The following is a 21,047-nucleotide window of genomic DNA, read 5'->3' as shown; positions in this document are numbered from 1 at the left end:
CAAGGAACTGTTGAAAAGGAAAAACAAAGCTGGGGGCATCACAATGCCGGATTTCGAGCTGTACTACAAAGCTGTGATCACAAAGACAGCATGGTACTGGCACAAAAACAGACACATAGACCAATGGAACAGAATAGAGAGCCCAGAAATGGACCCTCAGCTCTTTGGGCAACTAATATTTGATAAAGCAGGAAAAAACATCCGGTGGGAAAAAGACAGTCTCTTCAATAAATGGTGCTGGGAAAATTGGACAGCTACATGCAAAAGAATGAAACTTGACCACTATCTCACACCATACACAAAAATAAACTCCAAATGGATGAAAGACCTCGATGTGAGACAGGAATCCATCAAAATTCTAGAGGAGAACATAGGCAGCAACCTCTACGACATCAGCCAAAGCAACCTTTTTCATGACACATCCCCAAAGGCAAGAGAAACAAAAGATAAAATGAATTTATGGGACTTCATCAAGATTAAAAGTTTCTGCACATCCAAGGAAACAGTCAGAAAAACTAAGAGGCAGCCCACGGAATGGGAGAATATATTTGCAAATGACACTACAGATAAAGGACTGGTATCCAAGATCTACAAAGAACTTCTCAAACTCAATACACGAGAAACAAATAAACAAATCAAAAAATGGGCAGAAGATATGAAGAGACACTTTTCCAATGAAGACATACAAAAGGCTAACAGACACATGAAAAAATGTTCAAAATCATTAGCCATCAAGGAAATTCAAATCAAAACCACACTGAGATACCACCTTACGCCAGTTAGAATGGCAAAAATAGACAAGGCAAGAAACAACAAATGTTGGAGAGGATGTGGAGAAAGGGGATCCCTCCTACATTGTTGGTGGGAATGCAAGTTGGTACAGCCACTCTGGAAAACCGTGTGGAGGTCCCTTAAAAAGTTAAAAATTGAGCTACCCTATGATCCAGCCATTGCACTACTGGGTGTTTACCCCAAAGATACAGACGTAGTGAAGAGAAGGGCCATATGCACCCCAATGTTCATAGCAGCAATGTCCACAATAGCTAAATCGTGGAAGGAGCCGAGATGCCCTGCAACAGATGACTGGATTAAGAAGTTGTGGTCCATATATACAATGGAATATTACTCAGCAATCAGAAAGAATGAGTTCTCAACATTTGCTACAACATGGACGGCACTGGAGGAGATAATGCTTAGTGAAATAAGTCAAGCAGAGAAAGACAACTATCATATGATTTCTCTCATCTATGGAACATAAGAACTAGAATGATCAGTAGGGGAAGAAAGGGATAAAGAAGGGGGGGTAATCAGAAAGGGGAATGAAACATGAGAGACTATGGACTATGAGAAACAAACTGAGGGCTACAGAGGGGAGGGGGGTGGGGGAATGGGATAGACCGGTGATGGGTAGTAAGGAGGGCACATATTGCATGGTGCACTGGGTGTTATACACAACTAATGAATCATCGAGCCTTACATCGAAAACCGGGGATGTACTGTATGGTGACTAACATAATATAATAAAAAATCATTATTAATAAAAATATATATATATATATATATAATTGTTCAACCCAAACTTCATAAAAAAATAAAAATGTTTCCCTTGCTTGGGATAACTGATGAGAACGGGAGGAACTGTAAAATCTCTCTCTCCTCCAAGTAATGTGGAACAACTTCACAGAAGATTACATAATGCCCTTTCAGAGTTACTCATTTTTTTTATTTTTTATTTTTTTTTAAAGATTTTATTTATTTATTCGACAGAGATAGAGACAGCCAGCGAGAGAGGGAACACAAGCGGGGAGAGTGGGAGAGGAAGAAGCAGGCTCGTAGCAGAGGAGCCTGATGTGGGGCTCGATCCCATAACACCAGGATCACGCCCTGAGCCAAAGGCAGACGCTTAACCGCTGTGCCACCTAGGCACCCCTACTCGTTTTTTTTAAAGATTTTATTTATTTATTTGACAGAGAGAGAGAGACAGCCAGCGAGAGAGGGAACACAAGCAGGGGGAGTGGGAGAGGAAGAAGCAGACTCATAGCGGAAGAGCCTGATGTGGGGCTCGATCCCATAGCGCCTTTGCCCTGAGCCGAAGGCAGACGCTTAATGACTGAGCCACCCAGGCGCCCCCAGGATTACTCATTTTTAACCTAAAGTTGATTTCCATATCTTTTGTTCTTTATGTTATACTCAACAAGACCACTCAGATCATTTAACTAAACTTAGATTTTCCCTTTTCTCATCCAAAAGTATTGTTAGGTGGGAGTATTTAATTAGAACACTGAAACACTATTTAAATCACTTTTAAGAACTTTGTGATTTTGCAAGGTCTTTATACATTTTTATTTATGTATTTTTAAAATTTTATTCCCAAAAGAGTATAATATTCGTTTTGTTGAAAAGACTTTAAGCAATTTAGTACTTTAATTTTTTTATTTGTAAAGAACCTTTTCAAGTAAAAACCTACTATGAGATTCAGTCCTCTGAAGACAGATATCTTTAACTTATTTAATCTATTTGCACATGTTACAAGGTTTAATTGATGGCTTAATCCCTCAAGTGCTTGCCACTTTCTCCCAGGCTGAAGATTTTTTTCTTAAAGTTCTAGCAAACTTAAGGCATTAGGAATTTGGGGGTGATTTTTAAATTCTTCCCCCCTGGGCATTAATAAAACCTTTACACCCTTTCCAATAACCTCTTTAGGCAGCCTCACCTACTAATGATAGTGATACCTTTTAAAGGAAACTCCTTTCTTTTCTCAATCATTCCACATCAATATTCAAAGATGTGTGGTTTCTGCACCTGTATTGTATTCGGTCACATCACAAGCATCATAAAGACAGAAACTCTGGGGTTACAAAACCCCTCCTGGGTCCTCCACTCCTGGTCTCTCAGTTCACATGATTTCACACATAGGAAAAAAGTCTCACAAATGGCAGAAGAAACTACAGGTTCTTGGGCAAGTTGGAGATTGTAGAGCAACCCTTATTTTTCAAGAAAAAGAAGAAAAATGGACATCTATTCAGAAAACTGAACCCGCCGCTTTGAGCCTCCTGTGACTCAAATCTTAACCACCAGGGGACAGCAGTTCCCTGATCCTGAAAACAGGCAATGTTCCAAATTACGGGTTTTGTTTCTGGGATCATCTGTACTCCTGTCCTTGTTCCCAAACAATAGAGACACACTCTTACAAAGTAAGAAAACTTATTTTCCTGGAAGCAGATAAGATTTTACCCTAATCAACACTGAAAACTACAAAATCCTTTGCAAGAGGACAGAAACAGGGTTTCCTCCACTGAGATCATTCCTGATGGCGCCTCAACTAAAACTCTATATTCCATGAACATACAATGGGGCAAAAGCCATAAATCCACAATCAGCAACAACTACATTTTTTAAAAAATTTCCCCATGACTTTATAGATTCTTGGGGAAATGCTTCTTTAGAAGTGTTTTTAAGACTCAAGTGGAAATAAATCTTACCTTTCCTTCGACAGCTCATAGTTCTCAGCTTCAAGTTCTCTGCTGTGTTTAGCCAATCTATTGCACTGCATCATTAATTAAGTTAAATGATTAAAGTCTCTCAAAACTTTGTTGAAATAAGATACAGCAAATTCTTCCATTCATGTGGAAAATAAGGAAATGCCAATAATCTCTTTCCTCTATAACAAAGAAAAATCCCACAGCATTTATATCATTAATAAAACAGAGTTGCTGTTTTATTTTTTTTTTAAGATTTTTTTTGTTTATTTGAGAGAGAGAGAGCAAGTGAGAGAGAGAGAGAGCATGAACAGGGGGAAGGGCAGAGGGAGAGACAGAGAGAAGCAGACTCCCTGCTGAGTAGGGAGCCCCATGTTGGGCTCAATCCCAGGACCCTGGGACCATGACCTGAGTGGGAGGCAGACACTTAACCGACTGAGCCACCCAGACACCCCCAGAGTTGTCATTTTAGGGATTATGAAGGAAGCTTTCAAAATTTAATGAGGTCAAAACAGAAGGTCACAGGAATCAGCTGGAAGGTACCTGGCCAAAGTTATTACAAATTGAACATCAAAGAAGGATATAGAGGTTTCATGTACTAATCAAGTTGAAGTAAGTTCACTAGAGCCTATCTTTCCACTGATTAAAACTTATAACTCTGGGCAAAATACAAGAAGCAACTACCTGAGGAAAGAGTTAAAAATAGCAGGTGGATTGGAGGTGGGAATTAACATATAAGGGATGACTCACACTAGGGCAATTTTCTCAAGGATTTTTTCTTTCATCTCTCAGCTTTGACCTAAAGGCAGCCTCAGTGCAGAATTGGACGGCAGGTGCAGGCAGCAAAACCTCTGGGGGAAGCTATCTTTCTGACCAGAGAACCAGAAAAATGGGTCCCTATGAGCCCAAGAATGGGTGTGTGTGGATCGGAGATCTCCCCGTTTTTGTCTTTCTTTCCCTGCCCAGCCCCAAGGACACGCCCAGTTGTAGAGCTAGAGTGCCGCCATGATCGCGAAGATGCAGGAAACCAAAATTTTGATTTTAAAAACTCATCTTTCTGTTAACAAAAAAGGAAAAGGATATTTTGTGGTCCAATAAGTATAAAGGAAATCTCCCTTATATTTTCCCCTCACCATTTTGCCCCAAAGGTGGTCTCAGTGGCACATAACTGTGCAGTAGTATAGATAGCTAAAAATCCAACAGAAACCTATCTTTCTAGCCAGAAGACTCCAAAAGGACCTTGGGATCCAGATAGTGCAAGGGGAAATATCACAGAGGAGAGAGTTGGACAAGAGGGTAAACAACTACCTTGGATGAATTGGTCCAAGTCCCAGGCTTACCCCCAAGCCGAACATGTGTGTAAGAGGCCCAAAGCAGAATAACAAATCCTTTTAAGTCGAGTTATGGTATCACACAATATCCAGTTCCTGGATTAACCCATGAAAGGTGCATGTGCAAGACAGATGCAAAACAGGACAGCAAAGTCTCTGAAAATGGATCTGACATTGAAGCCACCACCCACAGAAAGTAAGACAGAATGAGCAATCTGAATCTGGAGGTGATTGCTTGTCCAAAATGAAAGAAGAGCAACATTCTCCAGGGAATTTTAATAGAAATCGGAATCTCGCAACATAATATTCAAATGCCTAAAAGATAATCCAAAATTGCCCTCGTACAAAGAACTGGGAAAACGTGACCTATTCTCAAGGAAAAAGTCAGTCAACAGATGCCAGCCAAAAATTATCTAGATATTGAAATTCTCAGATAAATACTTTAAAGCAGATATTGCAACCATGCCTCATGAATTGAAGGTAAACAGTTTTGAAATAAATGGAAAGACAAAAGTTCTAGGAAGAGAATGATTTTAAACTTTTTTTTGAAGATTGATTTATTGATTTTTGGAGATTGAGAGACAGAAAGTAGGAGTGGGGCAGAGAATCTTTCAAGCAGACTCCTTGCCGAGCAAGAAGCCCAATGTGGGGTTTGATCCCACAACCCGTGAGATCACGACCTGAACCAAAACCAAGAGTCAGCTGCTCAACCAACTGAGCCATCCAGGTGCCCCTATTTTAAGCCATTTTAACTATTTAAACCATTTTAAACTATTTTAAAACTATTTTAAACAATTTTAAAAAGTGGCAAGTTTGGAAATGAAAACCAATAGTATTGCCAGCTTTTTGGATTTTATTCTATCAAGTATATAGAGGTATCGCATTGTGGTTTTAATTTGCATTTTCCTAATGACTAATGATGTTCAACATCTTTTCATATGCTTATTTGCCATCCTTATAACTTTGGTAAAGGGTCTGAGTCTTGCTTATTTTTTCAATTGAATTTTTCATTGTTGAGCTTATGTATCTGGATACAGGTCCCTTGTCGGATACGTGATTTGCAAATATTTCTCGGTCTGTGGCTGGTTTTTTATTCTCATAAACTGAGAAATATTGCTTAGAGTTGTGAAACTATTCTGTATAACACTGTAACAGGGCATGTGAGACATGCATTTGTCAAAACCTATAAAATTTTTCAAGACATGGTATGCAAATAAGAGTGTACAAACTTTAAAAAATCGTTTGGGAGACCAAGAGCTCCCAAGATGGGATGCAGACAAAAGAGTCTAATTTGTATTACAATGTGTGAAACACCCTCATTAAAGGGGATGAGAGGATAAAAGCTGATCTAAATAACTTTAGAAATGAATGGAGTCTTTAAGACTAAAGGCAAAAGCAACTGCATGTAAGCACTGTTATCTAGTTAATAAAGTGATTTCCCACGAGGAGATATATATATATAGACAGGGGTTAATAAGCATGCATAGAATTTTTGTTCTGTTGGCTGAGAGGTCTTAGAAGCGATGATACCTCTTTAGCAATAAGAATATCCAGTGCCCAGACCTTGGTTTCCTAATACCATTCTCCATAAAAGAGACGAGGGCTCCTTAAAGAAATGGTTGATTCTAAGACTTGGGCAGTAACTATATAAGATGAGCCTGAAGCAGCTTATAGTACCAGCATGTAAGGAAGTGCCTTAAAAAATCCAAAACTTAGTTTAATGGGGGTATGTCAAAGGGGCACAGAAGCCAACCAAAAAAGTGTCCAAAGCTGGCACAATTTACAAAATAAGAAGTATTGAATTACAACCAAAAAGTATAAAATAAATATCCATGAGTGTGTGCTTGTATAAATAAATTAATAAATGGAGAATAAGAGGAAAATCTCAAATGCAGGAGAATTCCAAATAATTTATGCAAATACTCTGTAAAACTCTCTACTCTTAGAGTGTAAGCTGTATATAGTGGTTCCCTTCCAAAAAGTAGAGTATGGGAAGAGGAATAAAAGAGTAACTTTTCAGAGGAGAAACCTGATGAAAATTACCTTAGCCAGGTGATCAAGGACAACATCAACAAGAATAAGTCATGCTGATAGCATGTATTCTCAATATGAAGTGATGAGAATGGCACTTTACCTTTATGTTCCTCCTCCTAAATCCTATAACCCCAGTCCAACCATGAGAAAAATGCCAGGCAGGCAAATTCCATTAAAGGGGCATTCTATAAAATACCTGACCAGTACTTCTAAAAACTGTCAGGATCACCCAAAACAAGGAAAGTCTGAGAAATTATCATAACCAAAAGTCACTGAAGTAGACATTGCCAGCTAAATGTAATGTATCTGGGTGGGATTTGGGAACACAAAAAAGACATTTGGTAAAAACTAAGGAAATAGAAAGTATGTACTTTAGCTAATGATAATGTATCAACATTGGTTCATTAATTATAATAAATGTACCATAATAATATGACCTTAATAGAGAAAACCAGAGTGTAGGGTATATGAAAACTCTCTGTACTATCTTTAATTTTTTCTGTAAATCTAAAACTCTACTAAAAATAAAGCTTACTTTACAATATTCATAGAACTGTACACAGGAAACCGTGATTTATATTAATTTAAAATAAAATTTTTTAAATTTAAATTCAATTAGCCAACACATAGTACATCATTAGTTTCAGATGTAGTGTTTAACAATTCATCAGTTGCATATAACACCCAGTGCTCATCACATCATGCACCCTCCTTAATGCCCATCCCCCAGTTACCCCATTCCCCCACCTACCTCCCCTTCAGCAACCCTCAGTTTGTTTTCCATAGTTAAGAGTCTCTCATGGTTTGTCTCTTTCTCTATTATTTCTTCCCATTACAGTCAACAAAACTAAAAGGCAACCTACAGAATGGGAAAAGATATTTGCAAATGATATATCAGATAAAGGGCTGGTATCCAAGATCTATAAAGAACTATCAAACTCAAAACCCAAGAAACAAATAATCCAGTCAAGAAATGGGCAGAAGACATGAACAGACACTTCTCCAAAGAAGACATACAAATGGCTAACAGACACATGAAACAATGCTTCACATTACTTGTCACCAGGGAAATACAAATCAAAACCACAATGAGATACCACTTTACACCAGTCAGAATGGCTAAAATTAACAAGACAGGAAAAAACAAATGTTGGCAAGGTTGTGGAGAAAAGGGAACTCTCTTACACTGTTGGTGGGAATGCAAACTGGTACATCCACTGGAAAACAGTATGGAGGTTCCTCAGGAAGTTAAAAATAGAGCTACCCTATGACCCAGCAATTGCACTACTGGGTATTTACCCCAAAGATACAGATGTAGTGAAATGAAGGGGCATATGCACCCCAATGTTCATAGCAGCAATGTCCACAATAAAATAAACATTTTTAAAAGGATATTGAATCAATGAAAATTCATGCACATTGATCCCCAAAACAGAAAAACATCTGGATATTACATTGTTATTTGAAATGACTACTGAACTACTTCTTACTCTGAAAATTGGCAAATAGAGGGAAATAATTACATATTTATTCAACTTTTCCATTGTAATGATATGTCAGGTTGCCAAATAGCCCAAGTTGACAAGGGAAGGTTTGACTTTATAGAAAAATGCCAACTAAACAGAATAGAGAGATTTAGAAAATTATTTAGAGAGGTAATACCAGCAAGATAGCAGAATAAGAGTTTCCAGCCCTCGTTCCCCCCCCCCCATAGAAACACTGATTTTGACAACCACCCATGGATGTGAGTATCTTTGTGGGAGCCCAAGAATCCAGCAGAGAAATCCCAGAACCCCAGTGGAGCAAAAACATGAGGATGGATGCTTTGAAAAGGATGAGATAACAGTTTCGAATTACCTGCATCACCTTTCCCCCAAGGCATCACAGCTCAGTGCCAAAGCAGACCACCTTAGCCCGTTGATTTCTCCCATGAGGAAATTGAGAGCACAGTGAGTGCCCAGCTTCCCCCATTATGCAGGACACTACCCAAGAGTCCCACTTCTTTCTTACCCCACCCAGGACACTCAGGGGATCAACATGACTGACTAGTCTGGTGGCAGCTACAAGCAAGAAAAGGGGGGGCTCACAGCAACTGGGTTGCAAACTCAACAAAGAACCATGGATTCTACTAACAACCTAATGGGCTCTACCAAGAGGCTTGCCCATGAAGCTTATATGACACATCACCCACACTCCACACACCCCTTCCCTGATGTAACCAGTATCACCTGTATTCTCCTACAGATGGCATGCACAAGACTCTGCAGATCATGAGCAAGCACACTCAGATGGCTGGCTCAACTCTGCTGGACTGGGTGAAAGCACATAACCTTGAACGCTTTAGGGAACTGTACTAGGGGAAATAAATGGAAAGCATTTAGCACTTGATCTGGCTTTGAGAGATCAAGAGAAGGCGCACAGTCCTAAGACTTATGAGAACTTTAAAAGTAGCAACGATAAAAAGAATTCCTCACTCAAACCTTGCAGGCTAGGAGAGACTGGGATGATACACTCAAAGTGTTGAAAGAAAAAAACCCTGCCAAACAAGAATACTCTATCCAGAAAATGGTCCTTCAGAAATGAAGAAAAGATAAAGACTTCCCCAAACAAAAGCTGAGGTAGTTCATCCCCACTAGACCTGTCTTACAAGAAATGTTGAAAGGAGTTCTTCAAGCTAAAATGAAAGCTAATTAGTAACATGAAAACGTATGAAAATGTACAACACACTGATAAAGATAAGTATATAATCAAATAAAGAATATTCTATTGAAAATGGTGGTGTGTTGATCACTTAACTCTCAGATAAAGTATTAAAAATAGCTATAGCTACAATAATTTGTTAATGGAGACAAAATATTAAAAGATGTAAACTGTGACATCAAAAAATGAGGAAGGAGTTAAAGGGTATGATTTTTGAATGCTACTGAAGTTAAGTTGTTTTCAGCTTAAAATAGACTGTTATTTCTATAAGACGTTTAATGTAAGCTTCACAGTAACCACAAAGCAAAAACCTGCAGTACATGTGCAAAAGACAAAGGGAAAGGAATCAAAGCATACCACTAAAGAAAATTATGAATCCACAAAGGAAGACAGTGAGAGAGGAAAAAAGGAACAAGAGAACTACAAAACAGCCAGAAAATAATCTGATGGCACTGTTAAGTCCTTACCTATCAATAATTACTTTAAATGTAAATAGATTAAATTCCCCAATCAAAAGTCATAGAGTGGCTGATTTAACCAAGGAGGTGAAAGATCTCTATTCTGAAAATTATAAGACATTGATGAAAGAAATTGAAGAAGACACAAGTAAATAGAAAGATATTCAATGTTAATGGATTAAAAGAATATATGTTGTTAAAATATCCATACTACCTAAAGCCATTTATAGAATCAATGCAATTCCTATCAAAATTCCAATGGCATTTTTTTCAAAAGTAGAAAAACAATTCTAAAATTCATATGACACCACAAAAAAAACCCCAAACAGCCAAAACAAATCCTGAGAAAGAAGAATAAGCCTGGAGACATTACACTTCTTGATTTCAAACTATACTACAAAGCTGTAATAATCAAAATAGTATGATACTGGCCTAAAACAGATACACAGCCCAGACTCGAGAGCCCAGAAACAAACCCACATATATACAGTCAACTAATATTTGACAGAGAGCCAGGAAGACTCAGTGGTGAAAAGATAGACTCTCCAATAAATGGTGCTGGGAAATTGGATATTCACATGCAAAAGAATGAAACTAGATCATTCACAAAAAATAACTTGAAATGGATTAAGACTTAAATGTAAGATCTGAAAACACATGATTCCTAGAAGAAAACATAGGGGAAAGCTCTTTGAGATTGGTGTTGGCAATGATCTTTTGGAGTTGACACCAAAAGTACAGGCAATAAGAGTAAAAATAGATAAGTGGAACTATATCAAGCTAAACAGTTCTGAACAGCACAAGGACATTCTCTTTTTAAAAAGATGAGTGTTTCACATTAAGTATATCATGGTGATAAAGACCAAAAACTGATGTCAGACAGACTTGGGTCTGAATCTGGCTCTGACACTTATTACGTCAGGACTGTAGTGGTCATTCATCTGTTGTTGTTGTTTTTTAAGTTTTTTTTTATTTATTTATTTGAAAGAGAGAGAGAGCATGAGCAGGGGGAGGGGCAGAGAGAGGGAGAGAGTGAAGCAGGCTCCCTGTTGAGCAGGCAGCCCAATGTAGGGCTCTATCCCAGGACCCTGAAGTGATGACCTGAGCCAAAGGCAGAAGTTTAACCAACTAAGCCACCCAGGTGCCCCTCATCTGTTCTTGACACCCCAAATCTGAACCGACTTATATTTGAGTAGTTCTGTATCATATGAGACAAGGTGAAAGAACACATCTCTCTCCCCGGAGCTGGCAAGGCCACAATTTTGCATCCCTGTCCCTCTATCATGAGGACATGTGACCTCCAGTCTCCATGTTTTCTCTGCTTGAGATCTTAATTCCACACAGAAAATCCATTCACACATTACAGCTCATGTGTCCTCACCAGCAGTTATAAGGTTATGATCCTGTGCTTAGCAGGTTCACTGAGGGAGGCAGTTCCCCCAAGAGACATGCTGTACCGACAAGAGCAGTTTACTCCTACTATATTCTCTTTGAAGTGCAGTTAATGAAAGAACCAGATAAAAATTTAATTTTTTTCACATAATGGAGCACATGCAAAAGATACCATCCAGATCTCAAAGCAATATGGTCACTTTAAAATTGTATTAAAAGAAGTAAACAAAGGATGGTCACAAGAAGAACTGAACTGGTGGCCTCCATGATAAAATGGAAGAGCTATTTTACAACGCAAAACAAAATACAACAAAATTATGGGGCGCCTGGGTAATGCGGCCGTTAAGCGTCTGCCTTTGGCTCAGGGCGTGATCCCGGCGTTCTGGGATCAAGCCCCACATCAGGCGCCTCCGCTGGGAGCCTGCTTCTTCCTCTCCCACTCCCCTTGCTTGTGTTCCCTCTGTTGCTGGCTGTCTCTCTGTCAAATAAATAAATAAAATCTTTTTTAAAAATACAACAAAATTAAAATTGTTAGGGGGAAATGCTTCCTGTACTTTCTTCATGCCTTCCTGGGAAGACTTCTGCTACACACTCCAGGAAGGAAAGGTATTTTAAAGAACACTTCCATGTTACCGCTCCAAATAATGAGCTCAAGAATTAGAAGAGGTCGGGGCGCCTAGGTGGCACAGCGGTTAAGCGTCTGCCTTCGGCTCAGGGCGTGATCCCGGCATTGTGGGATCGAGCCCCACATCAGGCTCCTCCGCTATGAGCCTGCTTCTTCCTCTCCCACTCCCCCTGCTTGTGTTCCCTCTCTCGCTGGCTGACTCTGTCTCTGTCAAATAAATAAATAAAAAATCTTAAAAAAAAAAATTAGAAGAGGACCATGTAGAAGTTATAATTAGAAACATAATAGAAGGAAATTTCTCAAAACTAAAGAAAAATGTGAGTTTTTAACATTGAAAGGATTCACCAAGTCCCACACATATCCATGAGAGTAAGCACACAGCTAGACATAAACTGGTAAAACAACAACCAAAAAAAATCTGCATTTTCAGGATAGAAAATTTGTATCCGAAGCTTCCAGGCAAAAGAATACAAGATACTAACAAAGGAAAAATAATCAAACTAACATCAGACTTCTCACCTGTGATTCTGGAGGTCGGAAGTGCAGTACAGTAATTTTTTGTAGATTTTTGAAAGAACTGCAAATGCTAAATCAGATGCACAGTGAGAATACAAAAGTCAAAGTGGATGGGCTGCCTGGGCGACTCAGTTGGTTAAGCGTCTGCCTTTAGCTCAGGTCATGATCCCAGGGTCCTGGGATCGAGTCCCACATCAGGCTCTTTGTTCAGCGGGGAGTCTGCTTCTCCCTTGGGGCTGCCACTCCCCTTACTTGTGCTTGCTCTCTATCTGGCAAATAAATCAATAAAATCTGGAAGAAAAAAAAAAGCCAAAGTGGAATTCAAGGACACTACAAAGTAAATTTTTATGTAAAAGTAAATTTCACAATCTTTGCTTATCATGATGAGCACTGAGTACTATAGAGAATTGTTGAATCACTATATTGTGCATCTGAAACTAATATAACATTGTATTTAATTAAGATAAATAAATAAAAGTAAATTTCACAATCTGCACAGAAGTTGTGACAGTCGTAAAAATTGATGTCCCACAAAATAAAGCAACAAAATTAATTTGTAATGTAAAATCTAATATAAAAAGAATTTGATTAAATGCTAGTTACAGTTGGGGGATTTTAGTACAATTATGTGCGTATTTCATAGTTCATGTAAATAGAAATTTTTTTTAAAGATTTTATTTATTTATTTGACAGAGACAGCCAGCGAGAGAGGAAACACAAGCAGGGGGAGTGGGAGAGGAAGAAGTAGGCTCCCAGCGGAGGAGCCTGATGTGGGGCTCGATCCCAGAACGCTGGGATCACGCCCTGAGCCGAAGGCAGACGCTTAACGACTGTGCCAGGGCGTGATCCCGGTGCTCTGGAATCGAGCCCCACATCAGGGTCCTCCGCTAGGAGCCTGCTTCTTCCTCTCCCACTCCCCTGCTTCTGTTCCCTCTCTCGCTGGCTGTCTCTCTGTCAAATAAATAAATAAAATCTAAAAAAAAAAGTGTTTATTCACTTCATTAAACTATTCTTTTCTGTGTCCCTCTTAATTTAACCCCCTGACCCTGGAAATACAGTACAAAAGGAAAGAGTTTTCAGTTGGTCCCAATGCAGTGCGATGAGGACTCATTTAGAGGGGAGGCACTATGAGCAGAGACATTGCAACACTCCCATGAGTGGGGTGGGGGAGGGGGCAAGGAGGACCCCCTGGTGTGTGGATTCTCTCTTTATATACTGCCATGATATTTTCACTTTCTCTTCTATTCTTCCGTCTCCCCTCAGAACAGGGTTCTGAGTAGTGAATAAGCAATTACTGCTTCTGGTCTACAGTTCAGCTTACCTTTGTACCTTTTTGTTTCATTGCCCACGACCCACCCCCGAACCACGCCCAATGGAAGCAAATAAAAACCTGAGTCCAGAGCCCCACCGCAGAATGTTCTGGACTCCTGGATCTGCCACATCCTTCCTAAAGACCATGAAATTCTTGATCCTGACCCTTATTGTATTTTTGATCCTGTTCCAGATGCAGCCAGGTAACCAGAACCAAGGAAAAAGGAAGAGAGCTAGGGTGGGGACATGCCCATGGAAGGTTTATTATCTTTCTGTCCATTCAGACAAGGTTTTCCGGGGTGCCTGAAATCTGCTTGACTTTATCAGAATGTACTCCCAGGACAGACCTGAGGCCCTATACTGGGAACGTGTATCTAGCCAGGATCCCTAGATCCATGGAGTAGGGCAGGTTGTCTTCCAAAAAGTCCTTGTCATCCTCAGGTGTAACTTCAGCATCCAAAATTGCCCTTGGCACTTTGCACCAATGTCCCAAGCACCCAACTGAGCAACTGCCTGACTTCAGCTGTCTTTTCAATCCCTACCAGTTCATGAGTCCTAAGGCCTTCTCAGAAACTAAGTTCCGTTATCTCTCCATATGAAATCCTGTTCTAGTCTGGAATGAAAATACCTGCAGAGCGCTCATGTGGAAGAGAGCACAGTCCTTTCTGCTCCTTTCCAACTATAAAAACCTGTGATTTTGCTAATGATTTATAATAAGATTTTATCAACAAGTGGCCAGAGCTATGAAACTACTATATATGAAGGCCTGGATAATTTTTAGACAAGGAACAATTCCTTCATCTGTCTGATGTTTAAAACCTTTTTTTCTATGCACATATAAATGCATATAAGTATCTGTGTGCTTATAGCTCTTTTTTTTTAACCAAAAAAAGTAAGTATATATTGCTCTAAAATACTATTCCATTATGCAGACAGACCATACTTTGTACATCTAACCCCTATTCGGGTAAAATGTGATCTTTCCAGATCTTTGATAAGACAAATAGATCCGTAACTGACTTTTTGCACATGTTTTTACTTACTTGGACAAAAATTTTGAAATAAGTTCCTAGAGGTGGACTTGCTAGGTAGAGTAAGTTTATTATTTTGTTTTTCATGAGAACTTATTCTATGTCTCCTTTGGATCAGACATAGCCAGAAGAAATCACTCACTGTCCACGGCAAAAAAACTTTAGAAGACCCAAATGAACATTCTTTACATAAAACCCAGAAAAATCAGGGTTGTAACAACTTCTCAACTGTAACACTAATATGAAAGGAAAATAAATACTTTAAATAGTGAAGGAAAAAAACCATGAACCTAGAAATCTTATATTCATTTACACTGCTATTTAAATATAGAAGTATAACAAAAATATTCTCAAGCAGAGAGGGCCTAAGAATATTTGCCACACAAAGACACATTTTGAAAACACTGTTGAAGGAAGAACTCAAATAAAAAGAGAAATGAATCCAGGAGAATGTTGGAAATGATATGAGAGGTAAGAATTATCAATTGTTTTGTAACTTTTAGTTGACTTGAAAAAACTAGACTTAGGGGATATAGACAAAGCAAATGTATCCCATAATTCCCATAAATTTTAGATAATTAACGTCATTCAGGAGGGGATGGCCAAGGGTCAGTGGAGAGAAAGGCCAGGAATATGAAAGCATTGCTGAAGTACTTGCCTTGTTAAAAGTAAGGTATAATTACAGACAAGTTTCAGTAATCAAGAAAGATAGATTATCATGGATATGGGCTTCATGTTATTGCTAATAGCATAAGAATAAAAATAAAATGAGTACATTTTAAATCAGCTGGGAAAAAAAACCCTTATCTATCTAATCAAAAATAGTAAATAAGAGGGGCGCCTGGATGGCACAGCAGTTAAGCGTCTGCCTTCGGCTCAGGGCGTGATCCCGGCGTTATGGGATCGAGCCCCACATCACGCTCCTCTGCTATGAGCCTGCTTCTTCCTCTCCCACTCTCCCTGCTTGTGTTCCCTCTCTCGCTGGCTGTCTCTATCTCTGTCAAATAAATAAATAAAATCTTTTAAAAAAAAATAGTAAATAAGAAAAACAAGTAGAAAATATAAAATAAGATAGCAGAAATAAATCCGAATGTAATTTTAATTACAATTTATATAAATGAGTTAAACTCACTAGATGCTTTCAAATGAGAAGGAAAGATCAAACAACAGGTAATCTAAAAGACACAGACATGCTTGATCTAAAAAGATATGAATTAAGATAAAGAAGTGCCATACCAGGCAAATAGAAACTGAAAGAAAGCTGAAGTAACAATCATAGTATGTGGCAAAGAAGAATTTAAGGCAAAACATGTAATTGACAGAGAGGCAGGTTATATACTGGTAAAAGAAATAATTGGGCCATAAGAACTTTGGCACTTACAATTTCAGCTTCCAGATTGGAGAAACAACAAATCAGAGAGGGAGACAAACCATAAGAGACTCTTAACTATAGGAAACAAACTGAGGGTTGCTGGAGGGGAGATGGGTGGTGGGTAGGGTAACTGGGTGATGGACATTAAGGAAGGCACTTCATGAAATGAGAACTGGGTGTTATATGCAACTCATGAATTACTAAATTCTACCTCTGAAACTAATAATACGGTATATGTTAATTAAGCTGAATTTAAATTAAAATTTTTTAAAAAGAAAAACAGCAAATGATGATACTTCAGAGAAGAATAATTAAGTGGACAATGGCATTTGAAGATATTTAGCCCAATTTTAACACTCAACTATAACAACACACTGAAGATCTGACCATTGTATTGAATAAACTTAAGCTATTGGATATATATATTTATATGAGGACATTTGCCTGCCCCACTGAGAATAAGCTTTCTTTTGAGAACACAAAAATTTTACAAAATTTACAAAAATATGTCACATATAAGACCACAAAGAAAGCTACATTAAATCGAATAATACCATAAAGATCATACTCTCCAATATAACCAATCAAATTGGAAATTAATAATAAAAGAATAGCAAATAACTCATTTATTTGGAAACCAAATAGCACATTGCTAAATAAACTTCGACCTATATAGAAATCATATTTGCTAACAACTAAGTCACATGGATATGTCAAGAGTCAAATGGTGGGGCAGATCCCCTCAACCATGATGGAAGAGAATCATGAAATTATAGAGCGAAGGCTGTGGATCCAAAAGAGAGTGAAAATTTGGGGGCCTTTTTCACAGTTGAGCTACCATTATTAGAAATCAGGGTGGGATTACCTTGGGCAGTGGGAGGAATGGGGGAGGACAGGAACATTAATGGCTGCAGGAAGACATGAAGAGGCTCTCTAGTGCTGATGACATGAGTGGTTTAATGATGATCCATCCAGTCGCACATCGATACTTGGTGCATGTTTCTGGAACATGTTATGCTTGAGTTAAATTTTTACTTTAAAAACTCAAGCATAGGGGCGCCTGGGTAGCACAGTCATTAAGCGTCTGCCTTCGGCTCAGGGCGTGATCCCGGCGTTCCGGGATCAAGTCCTACATCGGGCTTCTCCACTGGGGGCCTGCTTCTTCCTCTCCCACTCCCCTGCTGTGTTCCGTCTCTCGCTGGCTGTCTCTCTGTCACATAAATAAATAAAATCCTTAAAAAAAAAAAACTCAAGCATAAGTTTGATATACACAGCTTCTAGATTTATGCCTTCTGTAATTTTTATCTAGATTTCCTTCCATTTGTCCTTCTTCTATCCTTTTTCCCCCCAATATTCAACCTGATTCCTGAATATCTTCTTTCATTTGAAATGATATGTGGTATCACTGAAGTGTATAGAGTAGCAAATTTCAGCCTTTGTTAGTTAAGTTTGGATCAAGTAACAAAATATTTTTAAAACTAATTTTGACCCTTTGGGAACTTTTAAGATTAATAATAAAACGTCGAGATCCGATGAAATATACAATGATATCAGTTGCATTTCTCAATTTTTTAATTTTATCTTTCTTAATTAAAATATGTGTCTTTAGAAAATCTATTTAGATTCACTTAACAATTAACCACCAATTTTTGACAGTTTAGGGATAACAAGTGATAATGCCTCAAAAGGCAAAACTTGTCAATTAAGTGTACTTTATCCCATAAAACTTGGGAAATTCTATGCCTTCCCCATCTGTTTTCTGTGAAGTGACCGATAGGCCTTTCACAAACACCTCAAAATTAAAAGGAAGCATATTTTCATCTAACGATGGAGATACTCCATCCTCAGAGATTCTGTACAATTCTTGGTTTTTGCCCTTCCAGAATTTATTAATGTGTGGACATTTCCTCCAGATATGTTTTAAACTTTGTCTATAGGATGCTAGTTCTCCCAATCACCACCATCAGCATCACCTGGGAACTTGCTAGAAATGCAAATTTTTCCAGCTTTATTGAGATATAATTGACATACGATGTGTAAGTTTAAAGTGTGTAATGTGTTGACTCGATACACTTAAATATAGCAAAATGACTACCACCACAGAGTTAGCTAACATGTCCATCATGAAACATAATTTCCATTTTGTGTGTGTGTGGTGAGAACATTTAAGATCTACTCTCTTAGCAATGTTCAAGTATTTAATACAGTATTGTTAACTATAATCATCATGCTGTATATTAGATCTCCAGAACTTATTTATCTTACAATTGGAAGTTTGTACCCTTTGAGCAACATCTCCCCATTTCTCCCACCCATTAGTAACCATCATTCTAATCTCTGTTTCTATGAGTTTGATGCTTTTAGATTCCCCATATAAGTAAAATCATACCATATTTGTCTTTCTCTGTCTGGCTTATCTCACTTAGCCTAATACTTTCAAGATCCATCCATGTTGTAGAAAATGGCAGGATTTCCTTCTTTCTCATGGCTGAATAATATTCCCTTGTGTGTGTGATATCTTTATCCATTCGTCTGTTGATAGACACATATATCTTAGCTGTTATTTCTATATCTTGGCTGTTGTGAATAATGATGCAATGAACATAGGAGTACAGACATCTCTTCACAATAGTGGTTTCTCTCCTTCAGATACATACCCAGAATTGGAATTGTTGGATCATATGATAGTTCTATTTTTACTTTTGGAGGGAAACCCCATACTGTTTTCCATAGTGGCAATACCAATTTAAATCCCCACCAACAGTGCACAAGGATTCCTTTTTCTTCACATCTTCTCTAACACTTGTTATCTCTTATTTCTTTATAGTATTCTAACAGGTGTGAAGTAATATCTCACTTGGGTTTTAATTTGCATTTCCCTGATAATTAATGAAGTTGAGCAACTTTTCAGGTACATGTTAACCATTGCAATGTCTTCTTTAGAAAACTATCGATTTAGGGTCTTTGCTCATTTTTAATTGGATTGTTGTTTTGTGTTTTTTGGTTTTGGTTTTTTGCTACTGAGTTGTATGAGTTCTTTATACATTTTGGATATTAACCCCTTACCAGATATGTGATCTGCAAGTATTTTCTCCCATTCCATAGGTTGCCTTTTCATTTTGTTGATAGTTTCTTTTGCCGTGCAGAAGATTTTTCATTTGATGTAGTCCTGTGTGTTGATTTTTGCTTTTGTTGCTTGGGCGTTTGGTCATATCCAAAAATCATTGCCAAGACCAATATCAAGGAGATATTTCTCTCGGTTTTATTCTAAGAGTTTTACAGGGTCAGGTCTTCAGTTTCAGTTTTTAATTCATCTTGAGTTCATTTTTGTGAGTGGTGTAAGATAAGGGACCAATTTCATTTTTTTGCATGTAGACATCCAGTTTTCCCAGCACCATTTGTTGAAGAAACTATCCTTTCTTCACTGGGCATTCTTGCGTCCCTTGTCAAATATTAGTTGACCATATATGCAGGGATTTATTTCTGGGCTCTCAATTCTGTTCCATTATGCCAGTACCATACTGTTTTGATTACTATAGCTTTGTAATATAGTTTGAAATCAGGGAGTATGATGCCTCCAGCTTTGTTATTTTTCAGGATTGCTCTGGCTATTTGGATGTTTTTTGGGGGTTGTTTTTTTGTTTTTTGTGGTCCCATATGAATTTTAGAATTTTTTTCTATTTCTGTGAAAAATGCCATTGGTATTTTTTACAGAGATTGCATTGAATCTATAGATGGTTTGGAGTAGTGTGGACATTTTAACAGAATTGATTCTTCCAATCTCTGAACACGGGGCATCTTTCCATTTATTTGTGTCTTCTTCAATTTCTTTCATCAAAGTCTCATAGTTTTTTAGAAATGCAAATTTTCCAGCCCCGTCTCAGACATACTGAATCAGAAATCCTGGGGTGGGGCCAGCAGTCTATGTTTTAACAAGCCCTCTAGGGGGTTGTGATGCATGCTCAAGTGTGAGAATCAGTAATAATCTACTATAGTTGTGTTTCTGAGATGGCCAAGGAAAACACTGATTTTGTTTCATTATTGCCTGTTAGAGCAATTATTTTTGTGGCATTTGTGGATCCGTTCAAGCAGAAACTTCTATACCTATGGTATGATAAATGCAAATAACTCTGCTGAAACAGAATTCAATTAGCCTACTCTGCTCAGCTAATTTTACATAATCATACAACTTCTTACCAAATAACTACAGCTCCTGCTAGCTAGCAAGTTCTTTTGATATTGACAATAAGATGCTTAGAAATATGGTATATACCAAATCTTGCTTTGCTTACACAATCTCTCCTAGTGAACACAGGGTTGTTGTGAAGATTGCAAATATAGTCACTCTAACTGTTACAACTGTAAGAATCCATATCTTGAGATAATTGACCTTCTTTGCTCTTTTTAGTCTGCGGGGGCCAAAAATCTTGCTGGATCATAAAAGGACACTGCAGGAAAAACTGCAAATCTGGCGAACAGGTTAAAAAGCCATGTAAAAATGGTGACTATTGCTGCATTCCAAGCAAGACAAATTCTCAACCACACAGACCAACCCAGCCACTTACCAGGAGATGCCGAACTGTAAGCACTAATTCAGAAAGAAATGATGTTTCGGAGCATGTAGCATTTAGTCATCATAAGACAAGCAAAAATTTAGAGTGAAGCAGAAGACATTTGGGACTTGTCAGGCCCGGGATTGTTAATTCCAGTCTCTCTTCCATGGGTCCATTAAAGCACATGACCTCCTTTCTGCTGTCATTCATCTCTGTCCTCACGAGGCTCGATTAAGACTTTGAGG

At 38.2% G+C, this 21,047-nt stretch overlaps 1 protein-coding gene and 1 long non-coding RNA gene across 2 annotated transcripts in view; both read left to right on the top strand.

Annotated features, from left to right (window-relative positions):
• Positions 1-21,047, top strand: part of LOC148108048 (uncharacterized) — a 305,012-nt gene that overhangs the window by 268,486 nt on the left and 15,479 nt on the right. The gene's annotated exons all lie outside the window — the stretch shown is intronic.
• Positions 13,992-20,911, top strand: DEFB118 (defensin beta 118). The gene is made up of 2 exons (XM_087853923.1): positions 13,992-14,049; positions 20,658-20,911. The coding sequence occupies exons 1-2, from the start codon at positions 13,992-13,994 to the stop codon at positions 20,909-20,911; spliced, it is 312 nt and encodes a 103-aa protein (XP_087710049.1).

Source organism: Ursus americanus, chromosome 22 (genome assembly GCF_024610735.1).
Source record: "Ursus americanus isolate L20-20 chromosome 22, mUrsAme1.1.p, whole genome shotgun sequence".
NCBI lineage: Eukaryota > Metazoa > Chordata > Mammalia > Carnivora > Ursidae > Ursus > Ursus americanus.
Note: the sequence above shows the minus strand (reverse complement) of the source record. Positions and strands in the feature narration are given on the sequence as shown.

Bases quoted from the DNA above. Each gene is read 5' to 3' on its own strand.
- DEFB118 (XM_087853923.1), top strand. From the start codon at position 13,992: ATGAAATTCTTGATCCTGACCCTTATTGTATTTTTGATCCTGTTCCAG. The intron at 14,050-20,657 runs GTAACCAGAACC...TGCTCTTTTTAG, and splicing joins CCTGTTCCAGATGCAGCCAG to TCTGCGGGGGCCAAAAATCT.